The 27,918-nt window shown below is 34.8% G+C and overlaps 1 protein-coding gene across 1 annotated transcript; it reads right to left on the bottom strand.

Annotated features, from left to right (window-relative positions):
• Nucleotides 1-22,748: 22,748 nt before the first annotated feature.
• LOC132267649 (UDP-glycosyltransferase 91A1-like) lies at nt 22,749-24,714 on the bottom strand. The gene has a single exon (XM_059768783.1). The coding sequence runs from the start codon at nt 24,692-24,694 to the stop codon at nt 23,270-23,272; it is 1,425 nt and encodes a 474-aa protein (XP_059624766.1). The 5' UTR covers nt 24,695-24,714; the 3' UTR covers nt 22,749-23,269.
• Nucleotides 24,715-27,918: the final 3,204 nt, after the last annotated feature.

Genomic DNA, 27,918 nt, shown 5'->3' with positions numbered 1-27,918 from the left:
ATATATATATATATATATATATATATATATATATATATATAGTTGACTATCCATATATCATTAATAATGCGGTAAAGTGCAAAAAAAACCCCTGAATTATTGGCTTTTTGCAACTAACCCCCTTGAACTAAATATTGCCCCCTTAAACTATTGATTTGTTGCAATTGAGGACAAACCTATCACAAAAGACTATTTTACCCTTTGTTATTAAATTTGTCATTTCTTATTAAATTGTTTTTTATTATATTTTCTCTTATTTAAATATTAAATATACATTTACCTTAATTTTATAATTAGTATCAATTGATTAAAAAAATGAAAAATAAAAAATAAATTTGTAACTATCAGTTTCTAAAATAATTAACTTATTATAATAAAACTTAGGGTAAAATGCAAAAAAACCCCTGAACCATTGGGCAATGAGCAATTAACCCCCTGAATTACTAAAGTTGCAAATAACCCCCTAAATTATGTATTTTTGTTGCAGATGACCCCCTCAGTCACTGTTTCGGTCGGATCTTACCCTGTTCCGGTCAGATCGTCATCATATGATGGTCACATGACATACACTATAACTTTAATGACTATAATGCCCTCATGACCATGAAAAGACACTAATGCCCTTACTTTAACTATTAAACCCACACCCCTTTTAAACACCCAAACACACCCTTATACTGTTTATATTCACTGTTCATCTTCCTCGCTGGAACATAGCTCTCATCTCCTTTCTCCCTTCCTCTGTTTATATATATATGTGGCCTGTAAAAAAAAAAAAAAAAAAAAAAAAACAAAAGAATAAAAACAAAATCAATTTCACAGAGGATGCATACAGGCATGATCGACTCAATCTTCTGTACTGTGCCCTGGATTGATTGAGGCACATATATCCAAACCTCAAATACCTAAAATTCAATTAGTTCCTTCTCTGCGCCAAACACGTAGATCCACCCATAAAACCACAAAATTGATCACAAATCAACCAAGCCACACAAAACCACGTCGGCGATCTATGACCTTCCACTTCCAATTCCAGCAACGGCGAAGAGAAACGGACTGGACAACGGCGACGATGAGCAAACTATCCAGTGAGGACCAGCTGATCCACAGCCATCCTCTCCACCTCCGGCCACCATTATCCAAAGCTAAGCTCACAGCGTTCAGTCCCGCCGGTCGCCATCAAACCCAATCACAGCCCATCACCAGAATCGCGACTTCTTTAGTCGTTGATTCAATGCCGTCCCGAACCAGCCATTTCCACTGGCCGAGCACACCACCGTCAGTGTTCTGAGCACCGCCACAAGCTCACCGCCGCCTCCTTTACAGCCGACACCATCAAAGCCGAGCTAGCCACCACGAGTTCACCATCACAGCCCACTGTTCACCACCCCAAGCTCTCCACGGCCGAGCCAATAGCTAAGCAATTCCATTGCAAAATTCCGGTGAACCTTGACCCATTGACCCTGGTGAAAGCTCCGAACAAAAACTTCCCATTGAAGACCTAATTCCATCTTACCAGAATTGGGTTATGTGGATGCTAGAAGGAGAAACAATGGAGAACAGAGAGAGAGAGAGAGATTAAGGAAAGAGGGGAACAAATATATATATATATATATATATATATATATATATATATATATTTCTGGTTTATGAAATTATCGATGGCCTTTCTCAAAACGACGTAGTTTTTAAAAAGGGTAAATTTGTCTTTTAATATTTTCGACCAAGTTACTTACCGAAATGCAACAAAACAATAATTTAGGGGGTTTTTTTTGCAATAAAATCATAGTTCAGGGTGGTTTTTTGTAGTTTAGCGGGTTAATTGCAAAACCCCAATAACTCGGGAGGGTTTTTTGCATTTTACCCTAAAACTTATTATACTCACTTTAAAAAATATATCTTCTTTTTCAAAAAATATTCCTGAAAAAATTAATAAATTACGTAAATAAATTTTTTTTTAATGCAATATATTCATAAAAATTAAGAAATTACTTAAATTGTTTCAAAATTTTCTATTTAAGATTGTTATTTAAATAATTAATTTAAAAAATTAAAGGCAAACTTATGCAAATTTAATGGAGAATATTTCATCAAATTAATATAAATTTTTTTCATAATTTATTTTAACAAGAAAAATATATCAAGTGTAATTCAATAAGAAAGGATATTATGGTCATTTAATAAAAAATAGGTAAGATAATTGGGCATTTTGTAACTAAATGTGATAGTTTAGGGGGTTTTATACACAAAACATAGTTCAAGGAGGTTATTTACAAATTTAGACAGAGTTGAGGGGGTTTTTTTGCACTTTACCCTTAATAATAATGGTACTAATAATACTAATATATATATATATATACTAATACCCATGGGTCATATCCATACCCATTTAGGCTTCCTATCCAAGTAATCCATTTGACCCATTTGGTTTGTCCATTACTACCATCTAAATCAATTATTTAAAATAAAATAAATAAAAATAAAATACAACATTTAAACCTATCAATTAATTACACATAAATAATAAACTATTTCACACAATTAAATTAATTAAAAACAAACAATTAAAACACATACTGAGAAGCGCTGAAAAGTGCGCATTTAAACCCCTTAAGCTTAAACGTTCTAAGACCTTATTCTATCTTATTTTTTCGTTTTAGTCTAATTTCATGTTATTTCCCTTTTTAGGCACTTATCCCTATAATAAGTCAATTCAGCTGAATTAGAGCATAAAAGAAGCAATCTCAAGCTTAATGGAAGAAAAGAGTAAAGTGGAAGCAAAGTGGTGAAAGGAAGCCCTATTTGATCGATCACACTGTGATCGTTCCAACCATGCCATGATGGATCGAGCCTTTTGTCCTTATCTTCAGGAAATTTCCTTGTTCGATCGATCCAACATTCTTTTCAATCGATCGAATATTTTTGATCTTATCCTCACCTACCACTTCTGTCTTTTTCCTAAAAATATCCCGAAAATATCTCAGCTTTATCAATATTCAAAAAGGTGCCGCTATAGTTCAATCGATCGAAGCACCCTTGTGATCGATCGAACTACCTTAAGTGCGAGAAAAAACGGAGTTCCAGCCAATTAAAAGGTGTGCTCGAGGTGCAATCATTTGGAGGTCCAAGTGCACGAGGTCTGACCATTGGGTGTGACATTTGAGCTACCTATATAAGGATTTTGGCCATTTGGAGGACATATAGAATCATAGGGAACCATATACAACATAGAGGTTGGAGGAGTCTAGAGATTAGAGAGAGAGAGAGATATACACACCATTTTGGGAAAGTTCTTTCACTCATCTAGGGTTTCTACCAAGAAGAAGAAGATCATTTCTACCATGGAGATAGCCCTTAAGGGTTGGATAGCAACATCAATGAGTGGCTAAATCGTTCTCTTGGGGCTAGAGATATATATATTTGTTGCCTTAACATCTTATATATATAAATCTTGTTTCTACAATGATTTGTGTGGTTTAATACTTTCAATTGATCATTTATATCTATCCATATGACTATGTATGCTAGAATGAATGTTTATGTGTTTATTTTAAGATTTTGTGACATTGATGCATGTCTATATGTGTTGATACTATGAATCTAGCGATGGTCAAGGCATGGTGCTTAAATAGATTACTCTTGTGGTTTGTTTGATGGAACATACTTATATCTTGATGGATTGTGCTTCCTTCTTAGTTTAATTAGTTTAATTTTCATGTCACTAGCTTAGTTGTAGTGTAATTGCCTTACTTTCTTAGATAGGAGGACAATCTATGTTTGTTGTTTGATGTTCCATGCTTATGAATGCAAGTAGTATATTTATCTAATTTGATGATGTGCATTAATTGTGGACTTAAGGGAAGGAATAATGGCTTGATTTGATAAGTTGTGTTATTCACTAGTTTGGATAGACAATGTGTACTTACTTGGCCATCCATGCTTGATATTCAATTAATGGCACACACTTCCATTTACAATACACAATCCCCCTAATCCATCAAACATTGAATATCTAGGGAGGTAATGCTTAGTGGTGAACTCTAAGTCCCAAGGCCCTTCTCTCATACACCTCATTTTACTTTAATTGCCTTACATTGCATTTGTTTAGTTTAAGTTGTAGTCTTATTCTACCACCAAATCATCTTTGATCATTTGACCTACTAATCCGACATTGATTTCTAAGCAAAAATATACTCCATTTCCCTTAGCCACACTGCACACTTTTGTGCTTTGGTCCGACGACAACACCAAGTTTTGGCGCTGTTGCCGGGGATTTTGGCAACATCGTATTTTAGAAATCAATTAGGAATTAGTACTCTTTTGATCTTGTTTTTATTTTATTTTATTTTGGTTACTTATTGTGTTTGTTCTTGATTGGCTAGGTGCATTGAGCTAAGAGAGTGAAGCAAAGGGAAATTCTAAAGCAAAAAAGGGAGAAACAAGCTAAAGCTAAGCAAAAGTATAAAAAAGCTAAAAATCTAAAAATTTGCAAAGCAAAGTAAGGCAAAGCAAAAATTGAAAAATAAATTGAAGTTGCTTAAGGACCCTTTGTGAGCCTTTTTAACTCTCTCCCTAGTTAAATCGTCGGCCCGCATGGTGTCAAGCTTTTATTTTCTTAGATAAATCGTGAGTCCTCATGGAGGCAATTTATTTTTCTTGCATATTGTTAAAAGTATGGGAGTATGGGATCAATGTATGTGGAGGATTTTTATTGATTGACTTGTTGTGAAGGGGAAGTGCTTATTTTTGTTGTTTTTATTGGTGTGTTGCTTGAATTTTGTATGGTCTGAGCCCACCCTTCATCATAACCATATCAATGGAAAATCTGGAGGGTCATCTTGGTTATCTAGACCCGGATTTCATCGAACATCCTTCTTTCAACCAATTTCCTCTCGGAGTTCAAGCTCCGGTTTCTCCAATGATCTTTCGTGATCATTACAATTTCCATGAATACCATGCACCGACTTGTATATTGCTTCCTAACTTTGGGGCCGATCAATATAAAATTAAGCCCGAGACTATTCAAATGTGTCCACTTTTCTATGGCTTAAATGATGATGAACCATATAAACATCTTGATGAATTTCTTGAGATATGCTCCACCGTGAAATACATGAATGTTTCGGAGGAAGTCCTTAGGTTACTCCTCTTCCCATTTACTTTTAAAAATAAGGCGAAATATTGGTTTAACAACTTGGGGGCAAATTCTATAATTTCTTGGATACAAATGCAAAATGAATTTTTGAAAAAAATTTACCCCGTAAGTTTGACCAATTCAATGAGAACTGCAATTAGAGAATTTTCTTATGGGAAAGTGATGAGCACTGAAAAGTGCGCATTTAAACCCGTTAAGCTTAAGCATTCTAGTACCTTTATCTATCTTACTTTGTCGTTTTAGACTTATTACGTGTTATTTATATTTTCAGGCACTAATCCCAAAATTGAGCTAACTCAGCCAAATAAGAGCTTAATTGAAGCAATCCTGAGATAAACCAAAGGAGGGAGCAAAGTGGAGAAAGCAAGGAGCAAAAAGGAATCAAAGTTGTGCAGCTGAAAAGTTCGATCGATCCAACTTAGAGTTCGATCGATCGAACATCTATGATCGATCACAGTACTTCTTGATAGATCCAACCTTGGCCTTTGCTGAAATTCCAAGTTCGATCGATCCAACATCACCTTCGATCGATCGAACCCTATTTTGTCCTATTCAAATGATTGATCTTATCCACAGCTGTACGCCTACCAACCACTTTTGTCCTTTTCCCCATAAATATCTTCGAAATATCTCAGCCTTGTCCTTATCCGGAGGAGTCAGACCACTTCGATCGATCCAAGATGCAGTTCGATCGATCGAACCCATCTTCGATCGATCCAAGTTAAGGTTCGATCGATCGAACTTCCTCCAGCGAGAAAAAGTTAAAGTCCAGCTCATTTATTCCGTCATTCACCCAATCATTGGAGAATATGCCTTGCATGACCACAGCTCATCATAGGGTGTATTTGACCTACCTATATAAGGAATATGATACACTTTTTGGAGAGGAGTCTAGAGTCTCTTGTCACACATTGAAAATCATCTTGGAGACTATTCTTGGAGAGGAGGAAGGAGGGAAGCTAGAGCACCATTGGAGGAGATCTTCACCAACAAGGAGCAGCCATGGAGTTAGCCCTTGAGGGTTGGATCATCACTACCATGAGTGTCTAGACATCCTCTTGGGGCTAGAGTTAGCCCCAAGCATGCTTTCTATACTCTAATCTTATGTATTATTGAGGGATTAGTGTTGTATGACACATCTTGATATTCATGTATATATAAATCTTGATTATTTCATGGTTTGTATGGTTTAATGCTTCCAATTGACTATTCTATTCTACCCATATGTCTATGTATGCTAGAGTAGGATATTCATGTGCTTATCTCTAGATTTAGTGTTTTTGATGCATGTCTATGTGTATTGATGCTATAGATCTAGAGATTATCAAGATGATATACTTAATGAATGCTATTTTGGTTCATTTGATGGTTTATGCCTATTCTTGATGGCTTGTGCCTCTCCCCTAGTCTAGATAGCTTTATTTTCATGCTAGTAGTGTAGATTTAGTATAGTGGTAGTATAATGTTAAATGGGAGGACAATCTACTCTTGATGTTTGATGTTCCATGCTTGTGAGTTCAAATGGCATATTCCTCTAATATTGTGTTGTGTGTGGATTGTGAGCTTAATGAAGGATTAATGACTAGTTATGATATGTTGTATCTTTCACATGTGTTTAGACAATTTATTCCTCTCCCAATAGATAAATTGTGGCCTCTCACATGATGATTAGATAATGCATGTTTAACTAAGTCATCCTTATGGATTGCTTGGACTATGAGCTTAATGAAAGGTTCAATGACTTGATTTGATATTTTGTTCTCTTCACATGATGTCTAGACAATATATTCCTCTACCAATAGATGTATTGTGGCCTCACACATGTTGATTGAGACAATTTGCACTTGTTGAGTCACCCTTACCAATTGAATGTCTTTTACACACACAACATTGTTGCAACACATTCATTTCCCTCATTAGTCACTTGATTATGGTTTGGAATAGTATTGTTTGGTGGTGATCTCTACACCCCAAGACCTTTCCTTCTTACTTATTCTTTATCTTATTGCATTTTAATTAATTCTTTTCTAGAAGTAATCAACCAACCCAATTCTCTTTTGCAATCATTTGGTACGCTAGAGTCGAAGTTGAAATTCCAACACGTATAATCCCTTGGGACGATCCCTACTCACTCTTTCTACGTTAGTAGTGGTGTTGGTAGTGGTTTTTATAAATTTAAATTTGACATAAAAGGCTTTTCTTGAACCACACATTCACTACATTTAGTTTGGCGTATTGGAACGGCCGTCGTCAGAAAGGAGAACTTTTGCATGAGTCTTAGGAAAGATTGAATGACTTGCTAAGGAAATGTCTACACCATGGTATTCCAAAATGGCAGGTAGTTCAATATTTCTATGAAAGTTTATCCAACGCTCATAAGGACATTGTTGATACATCATGTGGAGGATCATATTTTGGAAAGCATGAAAATGATGTTTGGCAACTTTTTGAAAAAATGAGTGAAAATTCATTGCATAAATATCACATTTCTCAGGTGAGTCATGATTCTAATAAATAAAAAAAAAGAAAAATTTGAAAGTGTGTCAAATTGAAAGTCCATTGGAGATTGTAGACGAGGTCAAAACTCTTTCTCAAAGACTTAATCAATTCTTATTGAGTCAAAAACCGATTATCAAATCATCTCCTCTTCATCACTCCCATCATTCTTGTGAGCCTTGCATAACATGTTCTAGTATTTTATATTCTATTTCCAATTGTCCCCATGGACATGTGTTTAATGAACACTTTGAACAAGTCAATGTTATATTTGCTCACCCTCATTTAAATGTTTATGTTCCGGTATGGAATGAAAACTCAAGTCCTTTTTAAGCTAAAAATTTTCAAAATCGATATGTTCCTCCTCATAAAAGAAATGGAGGTTCTCAATGGTTTGTTTCATCTTCTTCTTCTTATCATCAAAGAATGAATCACTATTCACATCCTCAAGTGTATGATTCCCAAATTTGCTCTCATCATCCTCATGCACTTTCTAGTAATTCCACATTTGAAGATAAGGTTTTGGTGGCTTTAGGTAGTTTGGAAATGAATACTAAATTGTTACATTCTCATTCTCAAACAATATCGAAGCTTGAATCCCAGATCGGGATGATAGCTAATGTATTAAATACGAGAGAAATTGGGAAAATACCTAGCCAACCCGAAAGGAATCCAAAAGCCCAATACTTTATGGAAGCAAACCCTACATCGAGGTGTCCTTTCCAAGAGCAAGTGCAAGCTATTACCACTTTGAGAAGTGGTAGGCAAATTAACAATAGGGTTGAAAAACCAAGCGAGGATAGTGAACCGGTGTAACCCAAAGTTAGCACCCGTCCCGTTTTTGATCCTATTCCTACTTCCTTGGAAGAAAATGTTCCCATTAAGAATTCTCAACCTTTTTCATCATCTCCTCAAGTTGAAAAATCTTATGAGCCAAAAGCTCCATTTCCACATGCCTTGAGAGAAACTTCGCCTTTGGGAGGTAAGAAGTAAAAATCCATGACATGATGGAAGTTTTTAAATAAGTAAACATAAATCTTCCTCTCTTGGATGCAATTAGGAAAATTCCACCTTATGTAAAAATTTTGAAAGACCTTTGCACACAAATGAGAAAGAACAAGTGACAAAGCCCTAAAAATGTGTTCCTCACGGAGCAAGTGAGTTCTATCATTTAACATAACACTCCACCTAAGTTTAAAGATTCCAGTGCTTCGACCATTTCATGTGTGATTGGAAACCATGAGGTTCATAGAGCTCTTCTTAACTTAGGAACGAGTGTTAATTTGGTTCCCTACTCCGTGTATGTCTAACTAAGTTTAAATGATTTAAAGCCAACCTCGGTAGTGCTTCAATTAGCCGATAGATCCATCAAGACACCTAGGGGCATGGTTGAGGACATACTTATCAAAGTTGACAAGTTCTACTTCCTGGCTGATTTTGTGGTTCTTGATACCGAACCGGTTACCAACCCTACCAATTACATTCCAATCATCTTAGGAAGGCCATTTTTTGCCACCACGAATGCAACCATCAATTGTAGATCCGGGGTTATGGACGTTTCTTTTGATAACATGATGGTTAAGCTTAATGTTTTCAATGCAAGTCGATATCCAATCGATGAAGACGAATGTTGTCTTCTAGATGTCTTGGATAAGGTTGTTGAAGAGTCCATTCCTTCCATGATTATGAAAAAGTCATCCGAGAATAATCTTTAATCTCTTATCTCCGAGTATCCTCTTACATCTTGTCTCCTTGAAATGTATGGGAATTGTGGGTTTGACAATGAGGGGTTAATGAGTGAGGTAAGCGATTTAATGGAATCCGTTACAAGCTTAGATTTTCTACCTTGGAAAGCTCCAAAAGAACCTCTTCATCCACTCTCTAGCACTCCTCCGGTCCCATCTTTAGTCTCCCCACCCATTCTTGAGCTTAAAACTCTTCCTTCCAATCTTAAATATGCCTTCTTGGGCCCAAAAGTGACTCTTCCGGTCATTATTTCTTCAAGTCTTGAAGAGGACCAAGAGAATGACCTTTTAAATGTGTTTAAAGAAAATAAGGAAGCTATTGGATGGAGTGTGGTGAATCTAAAGGGAATTGACCCTTCCATTTGCATGCATCGCATTCTTATGGAAGAGGATGCAAAACCTTTTAGAGATGCCCAAAGGAGATTGAATCCAAACATGAAAGAAATGATTAAGAAGGAAGTCGTAAAGCTTTTAGATGCAGGTATCATTTATCCAATCTCTGATAGGAAATGGGTGAGTCAAACCCAAGTATTTCCCAAGAAATCGGGAATTACGGTAATTGAAAATTCAAAAGGTGAGGCAATTTCCAAGCGTACCGCCAATTCATGGCGTGTATGTATTGATTACCGAAAGTTGAATGCCACCACTACCTCTGCCCTTTATTGATTAAATTCTAGAGAGATTGGCCGGGAAACAATATTATTGTTTTCTTGATGGATATTCGGATTACAATCAAGTAGCCCTTGACCCTTTAGACCAAGAGAAAACACCTTTACTTGTCCTTTTGGCACAATTGCCTATAGACGGATGCCATTTGGTTTGTGCAATGCTCTAGCCACATTCCAAAGGTGTATGATGTCAATTTTCTCGGATATGGTGGAAGAGTATCTGGAGGTTTTTATGAATTGTTTTTCAGTCTTTGGGTCTTCATTTGATACATGCCTTAAAAATCTATCTTTGGTGCTTAAAAGATGTGAAACAAACCTTGTTCTTAGTTGGGAAAAGAGGTATTTCATGGTTCAAGAAGGTATTGTTTTGGGTCATGTCATCTCAAAAAGGGGTATTGAGGTTGATGAAACAAAAGTTGAGCTCATTTCTGAATTGCTTCCACCTTCTACGATGAGAAAGGTTCGCTCATTTCTAGGTCATGTCGGCTTCTATCGCTGTTTCATCAAAGACTTTAGCAAAATTACTATACCCTTGTGCAATCTTCTGGCCAAGGAGACCCATTTTGTCTTTGATCAAGCATGCCTAGATGCTTTTCATACACTCCGTGGTCTATTGTCATCTGCCCCTATTATGCAACCTCCCAACTGGTCATTACCGTTTAAAATCATGTGTGATGCCTCTAATTATGCCATGGGAGCAGTTTTGGGACAAAGGGTAGGAAAACTTTCATGCGCCATATACTATGCAAGCAAGACTTTCTCTGGAGCTCAATTGAATTACTCCACCACTGAGAAAGAATTACTTGCCGTAGTGTATGCCTTTGATAAATTCCGGTCCTATCTCTTGGGGTCTAAAGTCATTGTCTATTCTGATCATGCTGCTTTAAGGCATCTTTTGACTAAGAAAGAAACAAAACCTTGTTTGATAAGATGGATTTTGCTTCTTTAAGAATTTAATTTAGAGATCAAAGATAAGAAAGGCACCGAAAATGTGGTTGCTGATCATCTTTTTAGGTTAATGGTAGAATCTTCCCCTAGCCCACCAATTCGTGATTCATTTACAGATGAACAACTCTTCCAAATTTCTAATGGATAAATGCTTTGGTTTGCCGACATTATGAACTTTCTTACAATTGGCAAACTTCCAGCTAATTGGTTAAAGCAAAAAAAGAAGTATTTCTTTGCCAATATCCGGAATTACTATTGGGAAGATCCTATCTTATGTCAATATTATCCAGATCAAATAGTGAGAAGATGCATTCCAAAGAGTGAAATTCCAAGTGTCCTTTTGTTTTGCCATACCCTTGCATGTGGTGGGCATTTTAGTGTAAAGAAGATCGCCTTGAAGGTTCTTCAAAGTGGGCTATTTTAGCCCACCATCCATAGAGATACCTACAATTTTTGCAAGGAGTGTAAGAGATGTCAAAAGATACGGTCGACATCAAGAAGAGACATGATGCCCTTGACAAATATTCTTGTTGTTGAGATATTTGATATTTGGGGTATTGATTTCATAGGTCCTTTTCCTATGTCTTATGGATTTCAATACATTTTACTTGTTGTTGACTATGTTTCTAAGTGGGTGGAGCCTTGTGTTACCAAAACTAATGACCACTCTGTGGTTGTTCAATTAATTAAATCCAACATTTTCACTCGTTTTGGTATACCAAGAGCCATGATTAGTGATGGAAGAAAGCATTTTTGCAATCAATTCTTAAGGAAATTATTTCTTAAGTACTCTGTTACTCATAAAGTCGCCACCCCTTACCATCCTTAAACAAGTGGGCAAGTAGAAGTTTTAAACCGGGAAATTAAACATATTCTTAAGAAAACGGTAAACACAACCCAGAAAAATTGGTCACGCAAGTTGAATGATACTTTGTGGGCTTACCGAACGGCATATAAGAATCTCATTGGCATGTCTCCTTATAGACTTGTATATGGAAAGCATTGCCATCTTCCGGTTGAGCTAGAATACAAGGCTATGTGGGCGGTTAAAAAGCTCAATCTTGACCTTGATAAAGCCGGAGAGAATCGGTTACTTCAATTAAATGAGTTGGAAGAGTTGAGACACAATGCTTATGATAATGCCAAACTCTACAAAGAGGAACTAAAGCTTTTCATGACAAACACATTGTAAAGAAATCTTTTCAACCAGGTCAAGAAGTATGGCTTTACAACTCTAGATTAAAACTCTTTCTTGGGAAGTTATGAACCAAATGGGAAGGCCTATATGAGATCATTTCTGTTGCGCCTCATAGGGAGGTTGAAATACAAAGCTTAAAAGATGGAACTACATTTAAAGTAAATGAATAAAGGTTGAAGCCTTACATTGAGGGGCAAGTTTTTCAAAGACATATGGAAGCTGCCTTCTTGGTGGATCATATCTATGAAGAGATATAGTGATGCACTTGATGTTATCAAGGGATGTTTAATTTGTTTCTCCTTGGGTATCATTCATTCTTTTTGTCTCTGTCATCATGGACTTACTTGGATTAGTTGTGCAATGGAAAATGCAAGGATTCTTACTTGTTCGATTGATCACAAGGGATGTTGGATCGATCGAACATCTCTCTGCATACTCTCATCCCTCGGTTCCATCGTCCGAAGATTCCCTTCATATTTCATCTCTCTGTGTATCGTGCGAACTTTCTTTCCGAACGATCCAAGATTTCTCTTGGATCGATCGTAGTTCTATAATTAGAATTTTTTTGGATCTCTGACAATTTCATCTCTCTGTCTATCGTTCGAAGCTGTCTGCAGATTTTCATGTCTTGGATCGATCGAAGTTTAATTGAGCATTCTTCGATCGATCAGAGTTATTTCAAAAAATAAATAAATAAATAAAAAATAATAATAATTATATATATTTGTTTCAAAGTGCATTCCGTCTTGCTAGAGACGTTAAACTTAGCACCCATTTTGCATATTTTTTAAATTTTTCGTTTTTCTTTTCTTGTTTCTAAAAAGAAAAAAATATATATTTTATCACCATTGTATCCTTATGTGTAGTCATGCTATTTTCATATTTTCTATTGGGCGTGATCTCATATCTCTCTTTCATATTGTGCTATATTGTCTTAGAATGCTTGATTTGGTTATCTTTATCCCATTTGATATTTGATGTAAGTTTGCTAATGTGTTTATTCAAGTAGGTTGTTGATTCCAAGTTTGGGGTGCACTTTTTCCCAATGGATCATTATCGAGCTTCATGTCTTTGCCACCACGGTATATTCTTTCCATATTTTCCATTGCTCTCATTGCACATTGAGGACAATGTGCGGTTTAAGTTTGGGGGTAGGGTGACTTTGTTGCATTCTGCTTAAGTTTGAAACTTAATTGCATGATTGAGATTTGGGATGTATTTGAGCGATGATTTTAATCTTTTGAGAACTATGATACTTAGAATTTAAAAATTGCTTGACTTGAAAGTCCAATACTCCTTGTATGCCTTGTGGATGTCATTTAGGAGTAAATTTTTTGAAAGATTGATATCTTGCTTGCATTTGTGGTCCACATCGTCCTGATTTTGTGATTGTTTTGAGATTCACTCTAGGATTCTACACTAGCACAGGCGCACACTAGCATTCATTTGTGGGGTACATGCTTTGTTGATTATTGATTTGGTTATATCCTAATTGAGCTAATAGTGCATTGAAAACTTTCATTCTTGATAAAGATGGATAACAAACCCTTTTCACTAAGTAGTCGGGATTCTAGCCTCATCAAGCACTGAATTTCTCGCGCCAAAAGATGGAAGGCCCAAACTCTAGGTTAATAACTTGAAAAAAGAAAAAAAAAAATTGAAAAAGCAAATAAAAAAGTGAAGACTTCTCTTAAAAGGTGAGAAATGAGAAATGATTAGATGGAGATTGTTTTGTTTTATAACCTTGTCGATTTGAGCTTGTAAATCCTTAGAGGTGTTTAATCACCTGATGCCTTAAAACCGTCCGATTTGGAAGTCATCGACCAAACGCTCGACCTCACGAATCGCTAAAAAGCTTAATAGATCAACATATTGCACAATACTTCCATCTTTGATCCTTAGGATTAGAAAAAAAAAAAAAAAAAATCGAGTGAAAAGAATAAGTGTACCTAGAACAATAAAGTTTTAATAAAAAGGTCCACTCTTTTTCTTGATGATCGGTACTAGATTTGTGTGCTAGTTTGAGGTCGGATGTGATCATTTCTTTAGTTGGCTTAGATAGCAACATATTTGATGCCTGTTCACTTAAAAAGGATTTTAGAGTTGTTTTGATTTGCATGATCATTGTTTTGATGTGTGAAGGACCACACTTGCTTGCATATTGTTGATATTTTGGGAGATTGCTTGGAAATGGTTGAAAAATTGCATATTTGAGGTAGGTTTTTCCCAATGCTTGTTTGGAATATTGGTGCCTCTTTAGAAAGAATGGGCTTAATGTCTGTGAGTATCATTTCTGGACACCCTCACGAGACTTCACTCGTCCACTAGGGGTAACCTAGGGGTTTAAAAGGCTTGTTGCATACGCTAAATACAATCGTGTTCCCTACGAAAGTGGTGTTATCCATTTATTGTTTTCTAGTTCATAGTTGTATAGTTGTTCATTTCTTTATTTCCTTTATAGTTCATTATTAGGGACTACCAATATTTAAGTTTGGGGGTGTGATAAACACTAAAAAGTGCGCCTTTAAACCGTTTAAGCTTAAATGTTCTAGGACCTTATTCTATTTTATTTTCCTGTTTTAGTCTAATTTCATGTTATTTCCCTTTTTAGACACTTATCCCCAAAATAAGTCAATTCAGCTGAATTAGAGCATAAAAGAAGCAATCTCAAGTTAAGTGGAAGAAAAGAGCAAAGTGGAAGCAAAGTGGTGAAAGGAAGCCCTCTTCAATCAATCGAAACAAGCCCCGATCGATCACACTGTGATCATTCCAATCATGCTATGATGGATCGAGCCTTTTGTCCTTATTTTCAGGAAATTTCCCAATTCGGTCGATCCAACATTCTTTTCAATCGATCAAATATTTTTGATCTTATCCTCACCTACCATTTTTGTCATTTTTCCAAAAATATCCGAAAAATATCTCAGCTTTATCAGTATTCAAAAAGGTGACGCCACAGTTCGTTCGATCGATCGAAGTATTCTTGTGATCGATCGAACTGCCTCAAGTGCGAGAAAAAATAGAGTTCTAGCCAATGAAAAGGTGTGCTCGTGGTGCAATCATTTGGAGGTCCTAGTGCACGAGGTCTGACCATTGGGTATGACATTTGAGCTACCTATATAAGGATTTTGTCCATTTGGAAGACATATAGAATCATAGGGAACCATATACAACATAGAGGTTGGAGGAGTCTATAGATTAGAGAAAGAGAAAGAGAGACACACACCATTTTGGGAAAGTTCTTCCACTCATCTACGGTTTCTACCAAGAAGAAGAAGATCATTTCTACCATGTAGATAGCCCTTGAGGGTTGGATGACAACATCATGAGTGGCTAAACCATTCTCTTGGGGCTAGAGATAGCCTTAAGCATGCCTCCTAGACTTTGATGCTTTGTAATTAAAGGGGATTTGTGTTGTATTTGTTGCCTTAACATCTTATATATATAAATCTTATCTCTATAATGATTTGTGTGGTTTAATACTTTCAATTGATCATTTAATTCTATCAATATGTCTATGTATGCTAGGATGAATGTTCATGTGTTTATTTCTAGATTTTGTGACATTGATGCATGTCTATGTATGTCAATACTATGAATTTAGTGATGGTCAAGGCATGATGCTTAAATAGATTACTCTTGTGGTTTGTTTGATAGTACATACGTATTTCTTGATGGATTGTCCCTCCTTCTTAGTTTAATTAGTTTAATTTTCATGTCACTAGCTTAGTTGTAGTGTAATTGCCTTACTTTCTTAAATAGGAGGACAATCCATACTTGTAGTTTGATGTTCCATGCTTATGAATACAAGTAGTATATTTCACTAATTTGATGATGTGCATTAATTATGAACTTAAGGGATGGAATAATGGCTTGATTTGATAAGTTGTGCTATTCACAAGTTTGGCTAGACTATGTAAACTTACTTGGCCATCCATGCTTGATATTCAATTAATGGCACACACTTCCATTTACAACACACAACCCCTAATCCATCAAATATTGAATGTCTAAAGAGGTAATGCTTAGTGGTGAACTCTAAGTCCCAAGACCCCTCTCTCATACACCTCATTTTACTTTAATTGCCTTACATTACATTTATTTAGTTTAAGTTGTAGTCTAATTCAACCACCAAACCATCTTTAATCATTCGACCTACTAATCTGACATTGATTTCCAAGCAAAAATACACTCCATTTTCCTTGGGACGATCCCTGTTTACTCTAGTTACATTAATAGTTAGTAATGGTAGTGACATTCTATAAATTCAAACTTAGCCACACTACACACTTTTGTACTTTGGTCCGACGACAGCACCACATACTTATTTAAATAATTTAAATCAAACAACAAATAGAAAATTAGCCATATAATCAAATAAATGCAATAAAAATAAATGAATAAATCCAATTAAATCCTTTAAAAATTAGGGGGATTACATTAAATTTATTGCAACCTGCTTCATTCTCTTTTCTTTCATCATTTGATTTTATCTTAAAGGGTAAATTTGGTATTAAAAAGATTACACTAGTCTCTTATCCTCTTTCCTTCCATTTCCTCCTACTTTTGAGATGATAACAAAGTCACTATTTAAAGCCTTGTTCAATTATTCCAAAACCATCCATTTCCTTTCCTTTCCTTCCCACCACTTATACCAAACACAAATTTTTTATCACCCCTTTTACCTTTCGTTTCTTTTCCTCCCAATTCCATTGCAACAAACTAAACCTAAGATAATGACATAAAGGAATCTTCAACATTCTTGTGTACACTTGTACATTCTAAATATTTTCTTTCTTATGTTTTTATATTTTAGGTGAATTACACAGACACCTCTTGAGATTTGTTTAATGGACAATCAGATATAACTTGACCCATTTTAAAATAATGACACCCTTGAGGTTAGATAAAATTGACACTTATTTTTAAATTATTTTAATGGATCAAAATAACCCTTTATTCTTACAAAAGGCCTAAAATTTCATTATCAAAAAATTAGAAAAAGATTCACTCATTGTCCCAAGGCTATGAATCAACTTTTGGTACCTATATACTATCCTAGCTAGCATATATCTATACATAAAACCATAATGCTTTAACATATACGGAGTATATGATTTCACCCACGCAAACGACAATCTCTACAAATTTCCATTGCTTTAACATATGTATGATACATACATGTTAATTTTCAATGACATCTACAACTTTCTAATTATTCATTAAAATAAAATCACATCACTAGATTTGCTTTCCAAATCTGAGATTCTCCCACTCATCACTCAAAATTTTCAAATAAAAAACATATGTGTGGACCTACACAAGCCACTTCTGTGACTTTCGCACAACCAATTTTCATAAGCATGTGCTTTAGATTTGTCTTCAATAAAAAAAAAAATATCAGAAAAGGGAGGTCACCTTCTTTCTTTCTGCTTCTTCTTTCTTTTATTTTATTTTATTCCGTGGTAAATTAGAGTAGGGGATTCAAACACGGCCATAGCCACATAACCACTCGGAGAGTTAGACGATCTACTAATTAGGCCACTTCTGTGACTTTCGCACAACCAATTTTCATAGTCATGTGCTTTAGATTTGTCTTCAATACAAAAAAATATCAGAAAAAGGAAGTTCACCTTCTTTCTTTCTTTTTCTTCTTTATTTTATTTTATTTTATTTTATTTTTGGTGGTAAATTAGAGTAGGGGATTCAAACACGGGCATAGCCGCATAACCACTTGGGGAGTTAGACGATCTACTAATTAAGCCACTAAATAATGCCAAGAAAGGTTGCCTTTTGTGTGTCTAAACTAGGGGTGGCAAAAGATACCAAAACCCAAAAACTCACGCAAATCCGCCTAACAATTATTAGGTGTTACGTGACTAGTTTAGTTGAATGAGTTATTAATGGGTAAATCATTAATGGGTAATATATTTAATGGGTTGGTAGTAGGTTAATAATGGGTACCCACTTAACTCACCACACATGATATTTTTTAAAATCAAATTACTTTGTTTCATTTTCTCTCTCTCGTCTCCCTCACACCTCTCATTTTCTCTCTACACTCTTTATTTCTCTCGTCTCTTTGCTCTCATTTCTCTTTTCTCATTTATCTCGTTTTCTCGTCTCTATCTCTCTCCTCTCGTTTTCTATCTCCTTTCGCTTCTCTCTCCTCTCTTTTTTTTCCTACCCTTTTTTCTCTCCCAGGGGTGGCAATTGGGATTTATATATCTATATATGTAACGACTCAAATCCGGAGGTCCAGATCGTAAACTAAGTCCTAGCCCAACTCGAAGACACCCAAAGGTAAAATGGTTATTTCAAAATAATTGAGAGGAGTGGGTTAACTCTAAATGGGTCAAAAGATATCCATTTAGGTCATCACAGCTATATAAACCCATTTTATATGGTTAAAGATGCAAGAACAATGTTGTCACATGATTAGCTATATATCTACAGTTGGAATGTTTGGGTGAAGTTGGTATCATTGGAAAGCTGACTCAAAATTCTTGAGTTTAGACTCAAATTTGACTCAATATGGTTAATAAATAAAAGAGATATGACCGTTTGAAGTTGGGTCAAGATTGCAAGTGACTAAAAGCTTCAATAGGCAGAAAATATAAGATCAGCCGGCAGATAGTGAGGGTCAGTCGGCCGAAACAACGTATTAGCGTAGAAAACTCTCTATTCTGGCCCTCAGTCAGCTAGTGGGCCTTGCCAGCCAGCTGATAGGGCCTGGGAATGACAAAATATGGCCCAAAAATGCATTTTTAACCCCCGTTTAAGTACCCAAACAACTTGACATCCTAATGGCTTCATTTGTGACCTTGGCTATGGTTAAAACCTGCCTCGAAACACCCACAAACACATATACATTGATAAAATAACATTCGTACATCAAGATGAAATCATAATACATCATTATTCATCGAGATAAATTCGTTTACATTGATTTTAAATACATTATTATTATTATTATTATTATTATTATTATTGAATACATGATACAACAAAACATAAGTTCCTAATTTTGTATAGTCAAGCATAGGCGTAACATCCTCTTCATCACTTCAAGTCCTAAAAATGTTTAAAGTAAAATGGTGAGCACCAACGCTCAATAGAAGATGCTTAAGGCGTCAACTTTGGACTCTCTTGAGCCCCATAACACATAATACGATAAAAGAGAATCAGGTTCATACTTGGGGATTTCTTAACATTTAATTTACAAATCAATCTCAACAATGGAAATTTGGCATTTCAATACAAATGTGGATAGAGTGCAATGCAATGCCCCATGATTTCCCAGCCTTAGTCTCAACCGACTCCAATCTTGGCCTTTACCGGTGAGATTGATACTATATATCCTTCGTTCCAAATCCAGCAACCATGAGTCTAGTACCAACGTTACACGTCTTATACCGGACCGCGCTCCCTCTAGGTCAATTTAGCCCCAGGCTCGCGATACCCAGTCCATTTCTAAGTTCTTTTTTCCCACCTATTCTAAAATGGCCTAATATACTTCTTATTCAAGTGTCCTACCATGCCATGCACATGAATGCAATTTCATCATTTTAACATCACTAATGTGGCATTAATGGTATGAACATGGCATTATCAAGACAATAGCTATAAAAATCGCATTTTCTCATGGAAATTAAGAATAACAATATCATCACCTTCCACCAAATAATCACAACAAAACACTTGCTACGTATAACCATAAGCATGCTCTTCATAAAAAATTACATCTTTTCAACTATGTTAACACTTAACATTTAACATAGAAAGGCATCATATTATTCACTTTTAAGCATTCTTAGCTCACATTCAACACTTAATCAACATTTAGCTATCAATGAAATCATAATCTCACATTTTGTTAGAAAACAATTGAAGGACAAAATAATTTCTCAATAAAAGGCAAAGCATCATGACTTAGAAAACCCCTACCTCAATTGTGTGCAACCAAACAAGGCCTTAGTCAAGCTCTAAACTCGAAATCCTCCAAACCCTAGCATCCATGGTGCCAAATGAAAGCCCTCGTCGAGTAGAACAAAACTCTATCCTTGCTCTTCATTAAAATTCTACTATAAACCCTTCAAATATAAGCTTTAACAAGGTAGATACATATTTGTTTATAGATATAAAGAGAGAAGAAGAGTTTAGAGAGAGAGAGGAAGCCAAATGGGAGGAGGAAGAGGAGGTTGGCTTTGTCTTGCAAATACATACATGGTCCATATTGTGCCACTTGGCACTCATTAGGTGATTACTACCTTAGGGCTAAATTACCTCCTTGTCCTTGCTCTTCCATTTTAACACCAAGCCCATCCCCAAAATATCTTCTCCATGAATAGATATATGTATATGTAGATGTGTGTGAAATGACCATAATGTCCCTTACTTAAAATGAGAAAATCGGGAGAAATTTCTGAACCTGAAAGTACGTCATCCCGACTTCCAAAAAATTCTAAAATTAATTCCGTCACTTACAAATGGCTAAAAATAATTAAAAATACATTTCTAAAAATCTCCACTCGAGAAATGACCTAAACGGACTTTGGGGTCCGCGTGGCACGCAAAATGATGCACGAAAAATAAATAAAGTAAAAATTCGAAAAAAAATTACTTAGGGCCTATTTTGTTAAGGTATTGTTTTTGTTGCCCTATCCATTAGGCTTGATTTTATTTTATTTTGAACCTGTGGTATGCATGTACAGTTCTCCTATTTCTATTTATTTTACTCACTTACTTATCCAAAAAAAAAAAATTGCCCCTTCAAAGAATGTAAAGAAATATATATATATATATATATATATATATATATATATATGTATTTTTATTTATAAGAATTTTTTTTTAAAATAGCAAAATTATTATTATTATTATTATTATTAGTTGTTTTTTTTTTTTTTAAAGTACAAGGTTTTGATTTCAGTTTTTCAATTTAATATGGTAGTCAATGAAATCTTATTTGAAAAAAAAAAAAAAATTTGAAACTTTCTTTGTCATTTGGAATTTGTTTTTTTCTATATCACGCGTTTTGCAACCCAAAACCCACCCAAACCCACCCAATTGCCACCCCTAGTCCAATCCAAATCACAACTAAAGCTCTACATTATATTTGAAACTCAATCATAATTATGAGAAGTTGATAAGATACCACTAAATTAAATTTTTTAATAAATATATAAAGCCAAAGGAAAATCATATCATGTCACTAGAAGGCTAACTATAAAGCTAAAAGAATATTTCATTTTCTTTTCACCAAAAGGATAACAATGGAACCGTGTTGACGCTTGTCAATCCAATAAAAACTTGAATCCAAAACCGAACCGTGTAGACGCTACCTATCCATATGAGTCCAATATCCTCTCCATTCGAATCCCATATGAAACAACCCTCTATGTCAAGCTTTAGCTTTATTCCATATATAATGAACATCTTTGGTGGCGACGGAGGAGTCTAGACTAGTGGTTTCGAATATGAACCTCCTTATCTTGGGTAACAACAATAATCTTAAATATATCTACATAGTCCTTTTCACATTCTCATTTTTATTGCCAATAAGACACCAAATTATTGCCAATGAACTGTATATAATTTATTTATTTATTTATTTATTTGTCTTCTTCTTTTTAACTTTGACCCGCAGCTCAAAAGGAAAACACACAGAGAGAGAAACAAGATTATTATTGTTAAGGGTTCAATTCTTTGTTTTTAGTCTATGAAGTTATAAATAAAATTATTCAAGAAAAAAAAAAAAATTTTTGTTTTTAGTCTATGAAGTTATAAATAAAATTAGTCAAAAAAAAATAATAATAAATAAAAAAAAAAGGGAAAGAAAAAAGAGACTCTTACTTCGTCCTTAGTCCTTGTTTGGTGCGCTTGTGTGTTTGTAAGACTTTTTCTTTTTAAAAATTTTTATTTTTTTAACACCATAACATTTTATTGTATGCAATACTAGCGTCAAACTATCTATATAGTATAGGCAAAAGTGTAAAAAAAACTTCCCTAAATTATTGTCCTTTTACAAATAATTTATCTGAACTACAAATTACCCCTAAACTATTAATTTGTTGCAATTAAGGATTATTTTACCCTGTCTCATTAAATTTGTCATTTCTTATGAAATTTATTATTAGCTTTTCTATTATCTAACTATTAATTGTATCATTTACCTTAATTTTATTATTAGTATCAATTTATCGTAAATTGAAAAAAAATAAATAGATTTTTTTACTACCATTTTCTATAATTATTAACTTATTATTAAAACTTTACTATTTATAATAAAACTTATTATACTTAGTCTAAACTCTTTTATTTTGAAAAAATAAATTCTTTTTCATACAATATATAATTTATTCATGAAAAATTAATAAATTACTTAAATAAAAAATACCTTCTTTTTTATTCAATAGATTCATGAAAAATTAATAAATTACTTAAATAAAAAATACCTTCTTTTTTATTCAATAAATTCAAGAAAATTTAATAAATTACTTTAATAAAAAATACCTTCTTTTTTGTTAAATAAAATCATGAAAAATTAATAAATTACTTTAATTGTTTTAAAATTTTCTACTTAAGATTTTTATTTAAACATTTAATTTTAAAAAATTAAAGGTAAATTTATGCAAATTTAATGGAGAATATCATCAAATTAATATGATTTTTTAACATAATTTATTTCAATAATAAAAAATAAAAATAAAAAAAAATAAAAAAAAAGACGAAGTGTAATTCAATAAGAAAGTGCATTATGGTTATTTAATAAAAAAAATAGTTAAGGCATTGGGACATTTTGCAACTATATGTGATAGTTTAGGTGGGTATCATGCACAAAATATAGTTTAAAGAGGTTATTTGTAAATTCGAACATAATTCAAGATGATTTTTTTGTACTTTAACCTATAATGTATAACGATTAAGACACTAGCGAAATTCCAGAAGAAGAAAAAAAAAATAAAACAGAAAACTGATTCTCATTTATTCATTAATTAACTCCTCTTACATGCATTTATAGCTTGAAATTAAACAACTTAACCCGCATTGGCATCACTTAAATTTCCTTCTTGAGTCCCCCTTTTTTGTGACTTTGAAAATGAGCTAACAAATTATCCACATACTTGTCTTGTGTATTCCTGTCACCAAACAGCCCTCTCATCTCCTTGGCCTTGTCCCTGAATATCTTCCCTCCTTCCTCTACAATCACCAACCTCAGTGACTCAGCCACTGAGTCACTCGTGAACGACCCGTCTCGCTCGTCTCTCGGTATGGAGTAACCCATCCTCTTCTCTTCCAAAACCCTAGCATTCAACCCTTGCTCCGCCAAAAATGTCAATAGTATAAGAGCTATCCCAAACTGTATTCCCTCCACCACCGAACTCCAACCCGAGTGAGTCAAGAACCCACCCACTGAGTCATGACTCAGTATCTTAAATTGAGGAGCCCAACCTGTGCACACCCACCCACGGCCTTTGGTTCTCTCCGCAAACCCTTCCGGCAACTCGATCACCTCCATATCGGCCATCCCTCGCCGCTTCCTTAGAACCCAAAAGAACGGTAACTCGGATAGCTCCAACCCTAGAGCTATTTCAGTGAGTTCAGCTTGACTCGGTTTCGCCTCGCTCCCAAATGCAACATAAACCACTGACCCTTTACTCTGTTCATCAAGCCACTCTCTTATTTCCCTCCATGCAGGGTCCTCATCGTTGTCATGATAAGATATCGCCGGTAACTGACCCACTGGTATAACCGGCTTTGGCCGGTGAATATCTCCAAGAACTCTCAACCACTCTGGTTCAAACTCATAAGAACTTCTCAGAGTCATCACATCACAGTCTTCAATGCTCTTTCCTAACCGATACACACCCGGAACGCCGCCTTCGCCGTCTCCTTCCAGTTCGTCGAAAACTCGCATAATCTCAAAGAGTCGATAAGCAACTGTTGATTTGAACGGAATCCAGTTGGGCGGGACTGTGAAGTCCTCCGGCTTCTTCCGATAATCGTTTTGAGGTTCCAGCAAGAGTGAAGCTGGTCCGACATAAGTCATAGAAGAGGCAATGAAGATACAGAATAAAGCACTTGAAATGTGTAGCTTAGCTGCAATTGCACCTACCCAATAAGGTATCACGTCATAGATAACCCAATCAGGAGAAGAAGCTTCAAGAAAGCTTGTCAATGGCTGTTGGAGGAGATCATAGGCTCTCTTGAGGTACTTGACCATGTGGTAAGGTAGGTCGGTGGTGGACTCGGCGTTTTCGGGGAGGTTTTGGACATGGGGTAGAGGAAGTTTTACGAAGTTGATGAGAGGAGCTACGTTTGGAGGAAATTTTGGGAGGCGATCGATGTTTCGAGGAGTGGATACGAAGGAGATTTTGTGACCCTTTTGGGCGATGAGCCTTGAGACCTCGAGGAAGGGGAGCATGTGGCCGAAAGCTAACCATGGGAACATAACTATGTGTAGTTTACCAGTTTCGGCCATGGTTGAGGGAGGTGTGGACTCCATGGCTAGCTAGAAAACTTGAAGCTGTTAGAGAGGTCTACTGTATCTCATAAGGCTCTCTCCATATATACTACCAAGTCTACAACAATAGAACTAAAAAATGTAACTATGATATTATGTAAACGTGCCACCAATGATAGGATGTGTGGTGTCTGATGATACTCTATATACACGTTAATCCAACCATTGAAACGGAATTGTGGAGCCAATTTTATTTATTTATTTATTATTATTATTATTATTTTAGAATAGTATTTTATTAGATAATTTCATATTAATTAAGAATTGTAAACGTAACAAGAAATTAGGTTTTAGACTCTATAAATTTATACGTAGATGTGTTGAGGCTATTTCAAGCCGGACCAACCTATGTTGAGATGATTTTTTTTTTTTTTTTTTTTCTTTACTATTATGTTCCACTTTTTTTTTCATTTTGATTTATTACGGTTATATTTATTCATTCTGAACTCTTTATATTGGTACTGTTTTTATTATCATAGTGAAATTCTTGTAATTCATAAACCTAATTTTGAGTGACTTAAGTAAAAATCTTTGTATTCTAGTGTGTTTGATTTGATTTGTGTTTAATTTCGTAACATTGCGCTAATGACGTATTAATATTGTTCATATATGTTTAGACAATACTTGCCTACTCACTCGTGAGAAGGTTTATTTTACTGACTGATTATGTGTTCTAATAATAAGTGGACACATCAGCTTTAATGACAAAATAAAATAAAATAAAATAAAAGTAATAAAAAAAGAGAATAAAGCCGGTTCGATCCGTTTCAATTGGGTAGCTGTATTCAAACCCTATGTATTTTTTTTTTCTCTCTTTTACCCCCTTCCGTCGTCCTTTCTCCACTGTTCTTCTTCCTCTAATCTTTTATGGAACATCATCAATCAATAGGAGAGTACTTTTGCAAAATCTCTCAGGTTTCATATCACTCAATAGGCAAGGGTGGGCTGTGGGGTACTTTTCCCACTTCTTCTACCTAGAACTATTTGATCACACTATTATTATGATAATATATGCTTTCTAAACTTCTAGTATGAATTGGTTGTGTATAGGCTATGTACCGTTGAATATATATGTTTAGAGATCAAGATAGTGATGTAATAGCTTTGTTGGTAGAAAAATAAACAGAGCTTCTCAAGTTTCTGCTACGACCGTGTTAGTAAAAAAAAAAATTTGGTTGATTAATTTCCAAAAAAAAAAAAAAAACTAGAAAAAAATATTTTATATATCACATTAAATGTTATAAATAACATAAATTATATAATCCAATCGAGGTACATTTACAAATCCATTAAAGACGTATTGGGAAGAGAATTAACAATAACGAAGCCAATTGATTGATGATCTTCCGTGAGAAGAAGGGCAATGGAGAAATTGGGATGGAGTGAAAGAGAGAGAGAGTAAAAAAAAAAAAGTTTGAATATAGGCTGTTAGTTACCGAATTAAAATGAATCGATCCAATTTTATTATATTTTTTTTATTACTTTTTTGAATTTGTCATTAAAGCTGATGTGTCCACTTATTATTGGAACACATAATCGGTCGGTAGAATAAACCAACTCACCAGTGAGTAGACAAGTATTATCCTTTATGTTTTGTGAAGAGGCCAAAAAAAAAAAAAGAAAAGGGGTACATTTCCTGCACTGCAGGAGCTATTGATTTCACTGCAAAAATTGGAAGAATAATAAAGGGTACATTTCTAGAGAGTATGAGTTAATATGAGTGAGATGAATATCACAAGTCATTACAAATTTACGAAATCATGTAAGCTATGACAGAAAGCAATAAAAGAAATGTGAAGGGAGAAAAAATATCAATGGCTAGTTATGTCTTTTGACAACTGGTGTGACCACTCCTTTCTACACGTTGATTTTGAGGAGAGGTGCCCTTAATCATGATTTTCATTTTCTCCTTTAGGTTGCCTTTGTAACCTCCCTATTTTAAAAAAGGAGGGAAGGTTCCAGTTGGAGGGATTTGCGTTTACTTTATCATTCGAAAAGAAAAAAAAAAAAAAAAACACTCAAAGTCATGTGGGAGATTAAAATCATAGAAAAGATTGAACAATTCTCGTAACATTCAAGCATGCTGCAAAGTTGAAAAAATAAACAATAACAATAAGTTCTGAAGAGGAATGAACAAATTTAAGAATGAGCAGTAAAAAGTGTTTTGGTTCAAATAGAAAGGGTAATAGAACAAAGAGAGGGCCAAAAATTGTGAATTGTGTTTGTTTGACCTCTATCCCATAATAGCCCGAGTACCAGAGTCCCAGGATCTCTCAACTATTGGATCATATCATTCATCGAGTGAGTTCCATCATCAAAATCAACGGTTGAAAGCCTCGGGTACATTATAGAATTTTGCATCCTCATGTGATTGAGGCTTCACCAATTAAAGAGCATACTGTGGGCTGGGTGGGTTGATATCACGGGTCATTTGCATTCAAGTTTCAACCCAATAGGAACTAGTAAAAATATATATATATATGGGCAAGACATTGGGCTTGAATATTTTTTGGTTGGAAGGTTTCAAGGTCCCTCGGCCCAGAAAGCGTTCCTTTGAAATGGTAGGTGCTTATGCTTTGTCACCAAAACCTTTTCAATCTAGATTGAGCAGTACAACCTTGATTCTACAGCTCGCTGGGCCATTGGCCCATATGGTATGAACTTCCCTCTCAAAGGAGTGGCTATCATTTCTCGTTCCACACACAGATGTGTGTGTTTCTGGTGAAAAACTTAAATGTTCCTGGTGTAATAATGACATGATATCACGGACTAATTAAACATGAATACATGATTAATAATGCATTTATTTTAATGGCTACCATCATTGTATGTCAGTATTTAATTAGTGTGTGGTATCATATCATTAAATTGAAAGGGATGTGCAATAGAAACTTTTTAAATTAAAACCTTTTAAAATGACTATATCATGATAGCTATAGAAACCTTATAAATTGAAAGAGATGTGCTCTTTTTATATTGTACGTATGGAGTTAATTAATTTCTTATTTTACCAAAAGTGCATAAAGAGTTGACCACATTATAAGTGTGATACTAAGGCTATGTTTGGTACAATATAAAAGAATGGAAATGATAACATTAATTAGGAGGAAAAAGAAAAGAAAAGAAATGTAATAATAATTCTAGCTTCAAAGGAAAAGAAATAAAATGATAATAATCATGTT

The sequence above is a fragment of the Cornus florida genome, unplaced genomic scaffold (genome assembly GCF_030987335.1).
Source record: "Cornus florida cultivar Cherokee Brave unplaced genomic scaffold, ASM3098733v1 CherokeeBrave_3.0.0_Hap2_Chr07, whole genome shotgun sequence".
In the NCBI taxonomy this organism is placed as follows: domain Eukaryota; kingdom Viridiplantae; phylum Streptophyta; class Magnoliopsida; order Cornales; family Cornaceae; genus Cornus; species Cornus florida.
Note: the sequence above shows the minus strand (reverse complement) of the source record. Positions and strands in the feature narration are given on the sequence as shown.